The sequence below is a fragment of the Hyla sarda genome, chromosome 10 (assembly GCF_029499605.1).
Source record: "Hyla sarda isolate aHylSar1 chromosome 10, aHylSar1.hap1, whole genome shotgun sequence".
Taxonomy (NCBI): Eukaryota; Metazoa; Chordata; class Amphibia; order Anura; family Hylidae; genus Hyla; species Hyla sarda.
In genome coordinates this window covers 125,244,932-125,258,453 of record NC_079198.1, presented here as the reverse complement: position 1 = coordinate 125,258,453, position 13,522 = coordinate 125,244,932, and the positions used below count along the sequence as shown (strand labels likewise).

Here is a 13,522-nt window from a genome sequence, read left to right as displayed (position 1 = left end):
GTGATTTCACCAGTCATGGCACACCACGTTTTGGGGACGGACTCCCTTATTCATCGCGCATGAATAAGGGGTTCCGCCCCTGAAACGTTGACAAAAGTCGCAAATGATAAATACGTGACCACTACGGGTAGGCAAAAAGTGTGAAACTGTCTATATCAGTGGTCTCCAACCTGCGGACCTCCAGATGTGGCAAAACTACAACTCCCAGCATGCCCGGACAGCCAAAGGCTGTCCGGGCATGCTGGGAGTTGTAGTTTTGCCACATCTGGAGGTCCGCAGGTTGAAGCCCCACTGGTCTATATGAAGAGACGCATTAAAAGTCGCTAAATAGGCTGCTCGCGCCTGAACTGCGCCAAAACATAGACAAAAAAAAAGCTGTAAAAGCAATGATAAATCTCCCCCCATAGTACCAGAGAAGAAGAAAAGAGAAAAAAAAGAGAAAAATAAATAAATTAAATAAAAATATTTTTAAAAAAAATAGAAAAAATAAATAAATAAAATGTGTGTGCACCAGTGACCTTGTGTCTTGTAGAGCAGGACACTTGTCACATTATTGCAATATCCATGTTATCATTTTATATCTCTATGGAGTTAAAGGGACTCTGTGCCAGGCCCCGCCCACTGTGGTCACATGACTCCTGGGATCACATGCTGCCTGCTTGTTCTCATTCATTGAAGATTTGGGAGGGGAGAGGGGGGAAGCTTCTGTATATAACAGAGGAGAGCAGCTGAGACATGTGATCCTGGATCCAGGAGCCCAGCACATCAGTGGTCCCTCTGCAGGACTCCCCAGGATCTGAGGGACCCCCCGCCTTACAATGACTATGAGGTCCTCTGTGGCTCCAGCCATCAGGCTGATGCGAGCTGTGTCCAGGGATAGCTGGTAAGAGGTTCTTTGTGTCTACACCGGGGGATGGGGTGTGGAGGCGGCTGCAGACACATTTTCGCATTACCAAATTTAGGAAGTTTAACCCCTTAAGGACCGGGGTTTTTTCCCGTTTTTGCATTTTCGTTTTTTGCTCCTTGCCTTTAAAAAATCCTAAATCTTTCAATTTTGCACCAAAAAATCCATATGATTGCTTATTTTTTGCGCCATCAATTCTACTTTGTAATGACGTCAGTCATTTTGCCCAAAAATCTACGGTGAAACGGAAAAAAAAATCATTGTGCGACAAAATTGGGAAAAAAAAAAACGCTGTTTTGTAACTTTTGGGGGCTTCCGTTTCTACGTAGTACATTTTTCGGTAAAAATTACACCTTATCATTATTCTGTAGGTCCATACGGTTAAAATGATCCCCTACTTATATAGGTTTGATTTTGTCGCACTTCTGGAAAAAATCATAACTACATGCAGGAAAATTAATACGTTTAAAATTGTCATCTTCTGACCCCTATAACTTTTTTATTTTTCCGTGTATGGGGCGGTATGAGGGCTCATTTTTTGCGCCGTGATCTGAAGTTTTTAACGGTACCATTTTTGCATTGATAGGACTTATTGATCGCATTTTATTCATTTTTAAATTATATAAAAAGTGACCAAAAATGCACTATTTTGGACTTTGGAATTTTTTTGCGCGGACGCCATTGACCGAGCGGTTTAATTAATGACATATTTTTATAATTCGGACATTTCCGCACGCGGTGATACATATGTTTTTATTTTTATTTACACTTTTTTTTTTATGGGAAAAGGGGGATGATTCAAACTTTTAATAGGGGAGGAGTTAAATGATCTTTATTCACTTTTTTTTCCACTTTTTTTTTGAAGTGTTATAGGGACCTATAACACTGCACACACTGATCATTGTTATCCCATAGGGACCTATAACACTGCACACACTGATCTCTTATACTGATTATTGTTATCCCATAGGGACCTATAACACTGCACACACTGATCTTCATCATTGATCACTGGTTTCTCATAGGAAACCAGTGATCGATGATTCTGCCGCATGACTGCTCATGCCTGGATCTCAGGCACTGAGCAGTCATTCGGCGATCGGACAGCGAGGAGGCAGGTAGGGGCCCTCCCGCTGTCCTGTAAGCTGTTCGGGATGCCGCGATTTCGCCGCAGCTATCCCGAACAGCCCACTGAGTTAACTGGCAACTTTCGCTTTTATCCGCGCGGCTCAGCTCTGAGCGCGCGGCTAAAGGGTTAATTGCGCGCGGCGCCGCGATCGGCGGCGCGCTATTAGAGGTGGGTCCCGGCTTCACTATGACGCCGGGCCCGCCGTGATGTGATGCGGGGTTACCGTGTAACCCCGCGTTATATCAGGAGGGCAGGACCAAGGACGTACCGGTACGTCCTTGGTCCTTAAGGGGTTAAAGGGGTACTCTGGTGGAAAACTAAATTTTTTTTTTTTTTTTTTTTTATCAACTGGTGCCAGAAAGTTAAACAGATTTGTAAATGACTTCTATTAAAAATTCTTAATCCTTCCAGTACTTATTAGCAGCTGTATACTACATAGGAAATTATTTTCTGTCAAGACCACAGGGCTCTCTTGCTGACACCTCTTTCTTTCTGGCACCAGTTGATTTAAAGAAAAAAAAGAAAAGTTTTCCACCGGAGTACCCCTTTTAAAGCTTTCTGCAATGCCTGCATATGGACGCTACAATAGTAAATGTAATAGTGTTATTGTGGCATAACAGCAAATCCTTATCTACGCCAAAGTCTGCGATTACCAAGATTAGAAGGGGGATCTGTGTATGTAATCTGCACTGACTCCGCTAAATCCTGCGCGCGGTCAGCTCTGCTACATGCTTATGTTAGCGGTAGAGGATAAGTGGCTGCCAGACACCTCCTGATGCTGCTTATCTCCAGTACAATCTAATCAATGCATGAGATAGAAACTAGAATACGGTATTTCCCAATCAGGGTGCCTCCAGCTGTTGCAAGACTACAACTCCCAGTGTTCCCGGACAGCCAAAAACGGTTAATTGTATATGTCGGTCAGTGTTGTATAGCACCAGCTTCTTATAGGATTCCCTGCTTATGTATTTTTAACTAATAGTACAGTGTTTCCCAACCAGGATGCCTCCAGCTGTTGCAAAACTACTACTCCCAGCATGCCCGGACAGCCATAACGGTTAATTGTATATGCCAGTTAGTGCCATAAAGCACCTGCTTCTTCTGAGGTTCCCCAATTTTTGTATATTTCTGACACTATAGTACAGTCCCAACCAGTGTGTCTCCAGCTGTTGCAAAACTACAACTCCCAGCATGCCCGGACAGCCATAGGCTGTCCGGGCATGCTGGGAGTTGTAGTCTTGCAACAGCTGGAGATGCCCTGGTTGGGATGCGCTGATATAGAGAGACAGTCACACACACTATATATATATATATATATATATATATATATATATATATATATATATATATATATATATATATATATATATATATATATATATATATATATATATAATATATATATATATGGTGTATGTATACAGCAGCACACTGCTAGCACAAAAATACAGATAAAACCTAAAATGCTATACAGTATTGCTATAATGCAAAAAATAAAAAAATGTAGGTGCTTTACTATATGTATGTATGTGTATATATATATATATATATATATATATATATATATATATATATATATATATATACTCTATTTTACCTTGAGTATGTATTAAGAGTACAATAAATCATTGTTTTAGACTGAATCTAGGTGTGAATCTCTGTTGTATAGCCCGGGGAGTCAGCTGTTTTTGTTTATACTGTTACTAGTAGCGGGTACAAGGCGTGCACACTCGACTCATTTGGTGTGTGAGCCACTAAATATTTTTATTAATTTCTTTTAACTATAGCTCCCTCACCTTTTTTATGCTGGGTTGTAGTCTTGCAACAGCTGGAGGCTCACTGGTTGGAAAACACTGATATAGATAAGAGATGCAAACAATAGCTGTTGCTCACAGCTCAGCCTTCCTCTCCCTGTAGAATGATTTATCCGGGCATGCTGGGGGATGTAGTTCTGCAACATTTTGAGGTCCGCAGCGGACAGTCATATACTATCGCTCTGATCACTTCTCATCCCCCTGCAACCTCTTCTATTGGGAATATCAGTCCGTTACTCAATTTTTAGAACCCGTTTTGCAACGTTCTGATATGCTTTGTGTTTCAATTCCTTACTATAGTTAAGATCTCTGCTTGATATCAGTGAATAGAAACATTTTTTTTTTCATACAAAGGCTGACACTGTGATATTGTGAAAATGCATCCAACTCTCTAGTTGCACTACAACTCCCATTATTCACTTTGCTTTGGTGCTGAAACTTTGCAAAAGTTGTCAGGCCAGTTGACATGTGCCCCCGCCCCCTTTAACTAAAAAACCCGATGGTACAATAAGGTTCACACTATGGAATTTCCGAGTGGAACTGCGCTTTGAAATTCCACTCGGAAATTTCGGTATAGCAGAATTCCGCTGCACAGTGCGTTCTATGGAATTTTAGCTGCAGATGTTCCACCGATGAAATTCCGCACCATCAACAGAATGATTTTGTCCATTCTTCAGGCGGAATCTGAGCCGCAGACATTGCCGTCTATGGGGGGGGCGGCATTGTCCCCATGGTCCTGGCCCCCGACTGATTTTAATCGGCACTGGTTGCCCTTGAAAAAGGCTCACTCTACAGAATCCCTGGCCGGAATTTTTCGAATGCGGCCAGTGCCGACTAAATCAGTCGAGCGCCAGGAACGCGGGGATGATGCTGTCCCCGCAATCCTGGCGCCCGACTGATTTAGTCGACACTGTCCGCACTCGAAAAATTCTGGCCAGGGATTCTGCAGTGTAAGTCTAGCCTTAGGGTATGTTCACACAGAATTTCCGCAGTGAATTCGCCTCTCCGACCGGAATTGGCGCTTACTCGCCAAGGAGGTAAACGCCGTTCCATTCACGAACACCACTTCTGACTGAATTCACCGTAAGATTGAACACGTTTAGTTTTCTTCCAGGTTCCGTTGTGTGTGAACTGAGCAGCAGAACCGAAAAAAAAGTGAGAGGCCGCTGCAAATGGAATCCGCTCAGAATATTCGTAGTGTGAACAGGGCCTAAATGTCTGGAGGTAGCAGAAAGGTTTAGCTGTGTGCAGCTATATCAATGTTTTCCAACCAGGGTGTCTCCAGCTGTTGCAAGACTACAACTCCCAGCATGCCCGGACAGCTGAAGGCACTCTGATTGGGAAATACAGAGCTATATTATGGTTATTGACTTCTAGTGAATTTCCTGACAGCCGCCCTGCTGCTCCCCGTGTCTGCAGGCGACATCTCCCTGTCCTTTGTCTGTCTTGGTTACAACATCTTGAAACTGCAAGAGATCAACTTATATTTCTCCTTTCTCAAACAAAAGCCACAATCCCCCAGCCTGTGTCAGCAAAGTGCCTGCTCTGCGCCTGATAACAGGAGCACATTTTAGGACTTTTCTCTGTGCGTTGTGTGCAACAATAGAATTTTTTTTAAAGGAGCCACAACAGCAAAATGTGCAGCTTTATTATAGTGCTGGAGCGTTATAGGGTGGAGTGACTGATATCAGGGACAAAATAAATTTGTCCCCAAAACTGAAGATATGTGACTGAAATGGGCAATGTCAGATATAAATACTTTTTTTATATGTTGACATCTTGGCAAAACAATAGTTTTTCTAATGTACTTCTTTAAAAAATGTTAAAATTTTATTAAAGATAATTGCCTTTGAAAATCCCACCACTAGGGGTCACTATATCTTCTGGAGCACCGATGAGTCCCACAGCAGCATGAGCGTGTCCAGGGGTCATGGACACAAGATGGTTGATTGACAAGGTAGCAGGAGAAACACAAACTGCAGCAACACTGCTATAACACAGTTTTACCAAATATGTGCCTCCAGCTGTTGCAAACCAACAACTCTAAGCATGCCTGGCAGTCAAAGGATGTCTGGGTACGCTGGGAGTTGTAGTTTTGCAAAAGCTGGAGGTACACAGCTGAAGGCAACACTGCTGTAAAAGAGTTATCCAAACTTTGTACCTCTAACTATTCCAAAACTGCAAGTCCCAACATTACAGGGCTGGCAAAGGATGAAACATGTGAATGGCATAGGAAGATGTAAGTTATACACTCACCATATTGTCTTTGGTGGTAGAGTACAGGCACTCTCCAATAATCATTGTGTGTGTCTGTGTGTACAGCATAAATGCTTTAAAGGGGTACTCCGCCCCTAGACATCTTATCCCCTATCCTTTGGATAGTGGATAAGATGTCTGATTGCGGGTGTCCCCCTGCTGGGGACCCCAGTGATCTCCCTACTGCACCCGGCTTTTGATTAGAGCATCGGGTGCAACCATGACTTCATGGCCACGCCCCCTCAATGCAAGCCCCTCCCATTGACTTGCATTGAGGGGGCGTGGCCATGACGGCACGAGCGGACCATGACGTCACGAGCCTCCGCCCCGCATCGCCAGTCATCCGGCACAGAGCGAAGCTGAGATCTTGGGGGTCCCCAGCAGCGGGACCCCCGCTATCAGATATCCAAAAGATAGGGGATAAGATGTTAAGGTACAGGTCACGAGGAGCAGGAGGTTTCTGCACTTCTTCATTTATCCCTCTTGCAAACACTACAGTCAATTTCTCCTCTGCCTGAAATAGCTGATAACAGGGAGTAATAGATGTTCTTCACCTGCACAGTCAGTAATGTTGGATACAGCAATCACTATCGGGCACATCTGGGGGCGTTAGGTTTAGAGATGAGCGAACTTACAGTAAATTCGATTCGTCATGAACTTCTCGGCTCGGCAGTTGATGACTTTTCCTGCGTAAATTAGCTCAGCCTTCAGGTGCTCCAGTGGGCTGGAAAAGGTGGATACAGTCCTAGGAGACTCTTTCCTAGGAATGTATCCACCTTTTCCAGCCCACCGGAGCACCTGAAGGCTGAACTAATTTACGCAGGAAAAGTCATCAACTGCCGAGCCGAGAAGTTCGTGACGAATCGAATTTACTGTAAGTTCGCTCATCTCTAGTTAGGTTGTTTACATTTTATTTTTGAATTGGGGTCTGATAGCCGGTCAGTGTCAGGCAGGAGCCGCACAAGGAGCGTTCTCAGTGAATCTTCTGGTCATAGTATAATTTTGGGAAGAAGAGTTATAGAATAGAAAGAATATACAGTGTAGAGTGAGTGACGGGACATTTCCCCGCCATGATGAATCCTTTCTGCTTGTGGTTAATGTGGGTGATGTCTCATCGGGAGCAGATGTCCTCATCGCCGCAGTCATGTGACCGATCTGTCTGTACCAGCGCTCAGCATCGGAAACAAACCAAAAATATTAAATTTAAAGGGGTACTCTGCTGGAGAACATTATTATTATTATTATTATTTATTTATTTTTTTTATCAACTGGCTCCAGAAAGTTAAACAGATTTGTAAATTACTTCTATTAAAAAATCTTAATCCTTCCAGTACTTATCAGCTGTTGTATGCTCCACAGGAAAGTTCTTTTCTTTTTTAAATTTCCTTTCAGTCTGACCACAGTGCTCTCTGCTGACACCTCTGTCCATGTCAGGAACTCTCCAGTGCAGGAGCAAATCCCCATAGCAAACTTCCCCCTGCTCCGGACAGTTCCTGACATGGACAGAGGTGTCGGCAGAGAGCAGACAGAAAAAAAAAATTCAAAAAGAAGAGAACTTCCTGTGTAGTATACAGCAGCTGACAAGTACTGGAAGGATTAAGATTTTTTAAATAGAAGTAATTTACAAATCTGTTTAACTTTGTGGCACCGGTTGATTTTAATAAAAAATGTTTTCCAGCGGAGTTCCCCTTAAACAAGGTAGAGGACAGGGACACATGGACAGTAATACAGCTGCTTCTTCACTTACATTCATTGTCCCTTTATTCCAGGTATCGGGGATTCATCATCGTCCTGACGTTTTTAATTTATACATCTTTTCACCTCTCCAGGAAACCGATCAGTGTGGTGAAGGTGAGTGCTCCCATGTTCTGTTTGCTTTGTCTTGTGGGGGGTGTCTGGTGTTTGAGATAATCCACCCCCCCATATGCATCCGCTATAAATAAAGGTGTCATACCCATTAGGTAGCGGTAGGATATTCCTCCTGTTAACTTGACAGAAGCCAATAAACCAGTGTTTCCCAACCAGGGTGCCTCCAGCTGTGGCCAAACTACAACTCCCAGCATGCCCGGACAGCCTTCGGCTGTCCGGGCATGCTGGGAGTTGTAGTTTGGCCACAGCTGGAGGCACCCTGGTTGGGAAACACTGCAATAGACTTTCTCTGCCTTTCTTGGGCCATTATATGTCTGATGTGGACAGATCCCAACCTGTATCCATCTAGTCATTGATTATTTATCCTTGTCAGTGCCCGACTATATAACTGTCCATACACTGCGGTGACATGACGGTAACACTCCTCTCCTGTATGGTGCCGGCACTTCCCTGGCACAGAATTATTTAATCCCATCTGAATATTTCCTAGGCCATATACAGACCAGAATCCACCACCTTACTCAGCTGTACAGGAGCAGGGGATGTATCCCATGTATCTAGGCCAGTGTTTCCCAACCAGGGTGCCTCCAGATGTTGCAAAGCTAAAACTCCCAGCATGCCTGAACAGCCTTGGGCTGTCCAGGCATGCTGGGAGTTGTAGTTATGCAACACCTGGAGGCACCCTGGTTGGGAAACGCAGATCTAGGCCGATTTGCCCCTCAGGAGTCTGGGAAAGCTGGATGACAGCGGCTGTTATCACTGCAGATTGGACGGGATAGACTCTGGTGACTCTTGTATCTTGTATTTATTTCAGAGTCAGCTGCACAGAAACTGTTCGGCGATTCCCGATCCACCCGCAAATATTTCAGAAAACGACACGACGTGGTGCAGCTGGGCGCCATTTGGTGAGTATGATGCTGACCCTTCTGAGTAACCAATAAAATCGCTGCCTTCACGGGGATTGGCCTTCAGCTCAGCCAATCAGAGCGTGGGAATAGAGTCCCTCTGTCTGATTGGCCGGTCATTGTAATTGGTGTCTGAGGATGTAGGGTAATGTCTCGCAGAATGAACTCCTGAAATGGCTTATGGGAGTGTCCTTCTGCATCGTCATGTAGTCCTATGTAAATTACACTTAAAGGGGTACTCCAGCACTTTCCCGCAATCTACAGAATAAAAAAAATAATCTACAGAATTTTTTTTTTTAAATAATAAAATATTTTTCTTATTCTAAATATACACAGCCAAAGAACAGATTCCAGCAGCACACCCGTCAGTTCCAGTGAACTTAGTGATATTTTATTGACCCATGTCCGATACCAGTATCTGACATGGGTCGATAAGATATCACTAAGTTCACTGGAACTGACGGGTGTGCTGCTGGAATCTGTTCTTTGGCTGGATGTATCTATGCAGTCTGAGAATATATATATATATATATATATATATATATATATATATATATATATTATATAATATATTTACAATATAATTTATATATTTAAATACAGTGGTCCCTCAAATTGCAATATTAATCGGTTCCAAGACGACCATTGTATGCTGAGACCATAACTCTATGGAAACCTGGTAATTGGTTCTGAAGCCCCAAAATGTCATCCAAAAATAGGAAAAAAGGAGGATTAAAGAAGAATAAGTAGATAACTAATATAGATAAAGCAAATCCTTATATATAAAAGTAATAAAGATCTGCTGGGAGCTGTAAATCACTGTCTATGTAGAGGACAGGAGCTTCTTCAGGGTCCTGTACAGAACATGTAATACCTCCCTGTACTGTAGGAGGCGTTACCAGACATCAGTCAGTGCATGCACCAGGTAAAGAGTAGTACAGAACATGTAATACCTCCCTGTACTGTAGGGGGCGCTACCAGACACCAGTCAGTGTATGCACTACAGTAATACAGGTAAAGAGTAGTATAGAACATGTAATACCTCCCTGTACTGTAGGGGGCGCTACCAGACACCAGTCAGTGCATGCACTTCAGTAATACATGTAAAGAGTACAGAACATGTAATACCTCCCTGAACTGTAGGGGGCGCTACCAGACACCAGTCAGTGCATGCACTTCAGTAATACAGGGGTTTTACCAGTGAATGCCCATTCTGAGTGGTCAGATCTTCCAGCCATTTACAGGTTTCACAGATCTGGACTGGACAGATGTATATTGCCCACTATGGGTCCACCATAATATATGTTGGAATACCTTTTTAACCGTATTCTGCCATAAACCTCCAACTTGCCACTGAAACATAGTGTGAATGGTGCCTAAACAAAATATCTTGCATTAGCTGACAGCAAACAGAGATACTGAAAATAGTTAGGAATTAAGACCGGGATGTGAATGGTTTAGCACAGTAATTGTTCAGCCTATCTTAATGACTATTTACTTGAGCCTCTGGATTGCGGCAGGTTGGCGAGCCCGGAGCCTTATGGATAATAAATCGCCTTTTGTATTATTTTTGGATCATTTCCCCATCATTAAGAACAACAAATGAGCCATTGAGGTTTACGATATCGGATCAAAGTCTCCGATTCCTGAAGACATCAGCCAGGTCCTAGTGCCATTCACCCATTGCCCTGGGCACGTCTTGTCTCCCCCAGATACTCATCCTGTTCACCCAACACCCCTCTCCTCCGGCACCTGTTATCGTGGGGAAAACTATAATTGTTTTCCTTGCAGCGCCACCACAGGAGAAATAAAGCATTAATGCAGAGACTCATTAAAGGGGTACTCCGGTGAAAAACTTTTTTTGTTTTTTAAATCAACTGGTGCCAGAAAGTTAAACAGATTTGTAAATGTCTTCTATTAAAAAATCTTAATCCTTCCAGTACGTATTAGCTGCTGAATACTACAGCGGAAATTATTTTCTTTTTGAAACACAGAGCTCTCTGCTGACATCACGAGCACAGTGCTCTCTGCTGACATCTCTGTCCATTTTATGAACTGTCCAGAACAGCATATGTTTGCTATGGGGATTTTCTTTTACCCTGGACAGTTCCTAAAAATGGACAGAGGTGTCAGCAGAGAGCACTGTGGTCATGATGTCAGCAGAGAGCTCTGTGTTTCAAAGGGAAAATAATTTCCACTGTAGTATTCAGCAGCTAATAAGTACAGGAAGGATTAAGATTTTTTTAATAGAAGAAATTTACAAATCTGTTTAACTTTATTGCACCAGTTGATTTAAAAAAAAAAATAATAATAATAATAAAAAAAAATTCACCGGAGTACCCCTTTAACTAGTAGGGCAGTTGCCTCCAAACTGTGGACCTAAAGCTGTTGCAAAACTACAACTCCCAGAATGCCCGGACAGCCAACGGCTGTCCGGGCATGCTGGGAGTTGTAGTTTTGCAACAGCTGGAGGTCCACAGTTATGAGACCACTGTAGTAGGGTATTTGAAATTGGGGTTTCTAGGTAGTTTAGCGCCTGGGGAAGAGGGAAATTCTCTACATATCCTGCTCAGGTCATGTGTCTCACGTGCGGTTTTAAGGAAAAATTGTTCCCGAGATGAGTAAGAAACATTTATCTGGCCGAGTTCTGCTTTTGTCTTTAATGCTATTTATAGGGCACCGCTCTGTTCCTGAAATTCACATTTTTTTTCCCCTGGGAAAAAAAAAGCCAAATTCAGATCGGTATTCCAAGCACATGACCCGCCGCCGCCTTGTGGAAAAACATTTGACAAGAGGCATTCGGCAGCTTTTCCGCTTGATTATAATAGAATTATTGTTCTGACACATTGACCCATAATGGAATGAGAGAGGAGCCCCCGGGTAGGTCTCTTGTCACCTCCCCCCACTACCAATGGCTGCCCTGACATAAAATGACATTCATCCCTGCTGCCTCTCTCCTCCAGCTCTTCACGTGTGTAGTCCTAGCATAACATCATGCAGCAGGGAGTTCTGCATGAGCAAAGCTCTATGTCCTACACTACGGAGTGCTCCAGGAACAGCTGTCTAAAGGAGTACTCCACTTTTTGAAAACTGAACCCACATCAGGGTATAAGTGTTGGATCGTGGGGGTCCGACCGACCTCTGCTGGATAGCGGATGAGTGTCTGATCACAGGGGGTCCGACCTCCTGCTGGATAGCGGATGATAGCCTGATCACAGGGGTCCGACCTCCTGCTGGATAGTGGATTAGTGTCTGATCACAGGGGGTCCGACCTCCTGCTGGATAGCGGATGATAGCCTGATCACAGGGGGTCTGACCTCTGCTGGATAGCGGATGAGTGTCTGATCACAGGGGGTCTGACCTCCTGCTGGATAGCGGATGATAGCCTGATCACAGGGGGTCCGACCTCTGCTGGATAGCGGATGATAGCCTGATCACAGGGGGTCCGACCTCTGCTGGATAGCGGATGAGTGTCTGATCACAGGGGGTCCGACCTCCTGCTGGATAACAGATGATAGCCTGATCACAGGGGGTCCGACCTCTGCTGGATAGCGGATGATAGCCTGATCACAGGGGGTCCGACCTCTGCTGGATAGCGGATGATAGCCTGATCACAGGGGGTCCGACCTCTGCTGGATAGCGGATGAGTGTCTGATCACAGGGGGTCCGACCTCCTGCTGGATAACAGATGATAGCCTGATCACAGGGGGTCCGACCTCTGCTGGATAGCGGATGATAGCCTGATCACAGGGGGTCCGACCTCTGCTGGATAGCGGATGATAGCCTGATCACAGGGGGTCCGACCTCTGCTGGATAGCGGCTGAGTGTCTGATCACAGGGGGTCCGACCTCTGCTGGATAGCGGATGATTGTCTGATCGCGGGTGGCCAAGTGTCTGCTAATGTTGGGGGGGGGGGGGGGGTTGGGGTCGGTCCGACCTCTGCTGGGCGGGGGTCCGACCCATGATCTCCAGAAGGCTTGACTCTTCATGTTGCTTTGAGTGTAGGGTCAGGATGTGCTCATGTATTCCTCATGGGAGTGCTGGAGATACCGGAGTACGGTCCTCGTGTATATCTGGGGCTCCCTTACAGAATATATGGAGTTGAATTGGTTGTAATACAGGATCGGACAGTCAGCTCGCTGTTTATTAACCTGCGCTGCTTCTTCTTCAGATGGTCCCAACTACAAAGAACTGCTGGGCTCCCTGGACACCTCCTTCCTGGTGGCTTATGCCATTGGCATGTTCTTCAGGTAAGTGGCCTGAGTCAGTTTACTTAGCTCCTGTACATACAGGATATAAATGCATCGGTGCCATGTACGGAAGAACTGTATGTCACCAACGTTAATCCATGCAAACAAATCCAATAGAAACACAAATCCACATCCAAAAGAAACAGAAGAAAATCCCATTGTACCAAAAAGTGACAGAAACATAAAGGGGAGCGGAGCCAGCTTTGTCTACACAGTACGTGGCACTGCCAGGCGGGAACTAGAGATAGTCTCAACATACATGGTCGTCCTGGAACCAATTAATATTGTAACATGAGGGACCACTGTACTCCACTGGCCAGCGTTCAGAACTAAATGTTCCGAGTGCTGTTTTTGCACTGCGTGGGTCAGCCGTGCCCCTGTCGCGGCCACGCCCC

The 13,522-nt window shown here is 44.6% G+C and overlaps 1 protein-coding gene across 1 annotated transcript in view; it reads left to right on the top strand.

The window, feature by feature from the left end:
* Nucleotides 1-697: 697 nt before the first annotated feature.
* SLC37A2 (solute carrier family 37 member 2) overlaps nt 698-13,522 on the top strand; it is a 46,049-nt gene continuing 33,224 nt past the window's right edge. The window contains exons 1-4 of the mRNA XM_056544179.1: nt 698-883; nt 7,873-7,954; nt 8,787-8,877; nt 13,049-13,127. Of these exons, the coding sequence (XP_056400154.1) occupies nt 819-883; nt 7,873-7,954; nt 8,787-8,877; nt 13,049-13,127 (317 nt within the window). The 5' untranslated portion in view covers nt 698-818. The remainder of the gene's footprint in view (nt 884-7,872; nt 7,955-8,786; nt 8,878-13,048; nt 13,128-13,522) is intronic.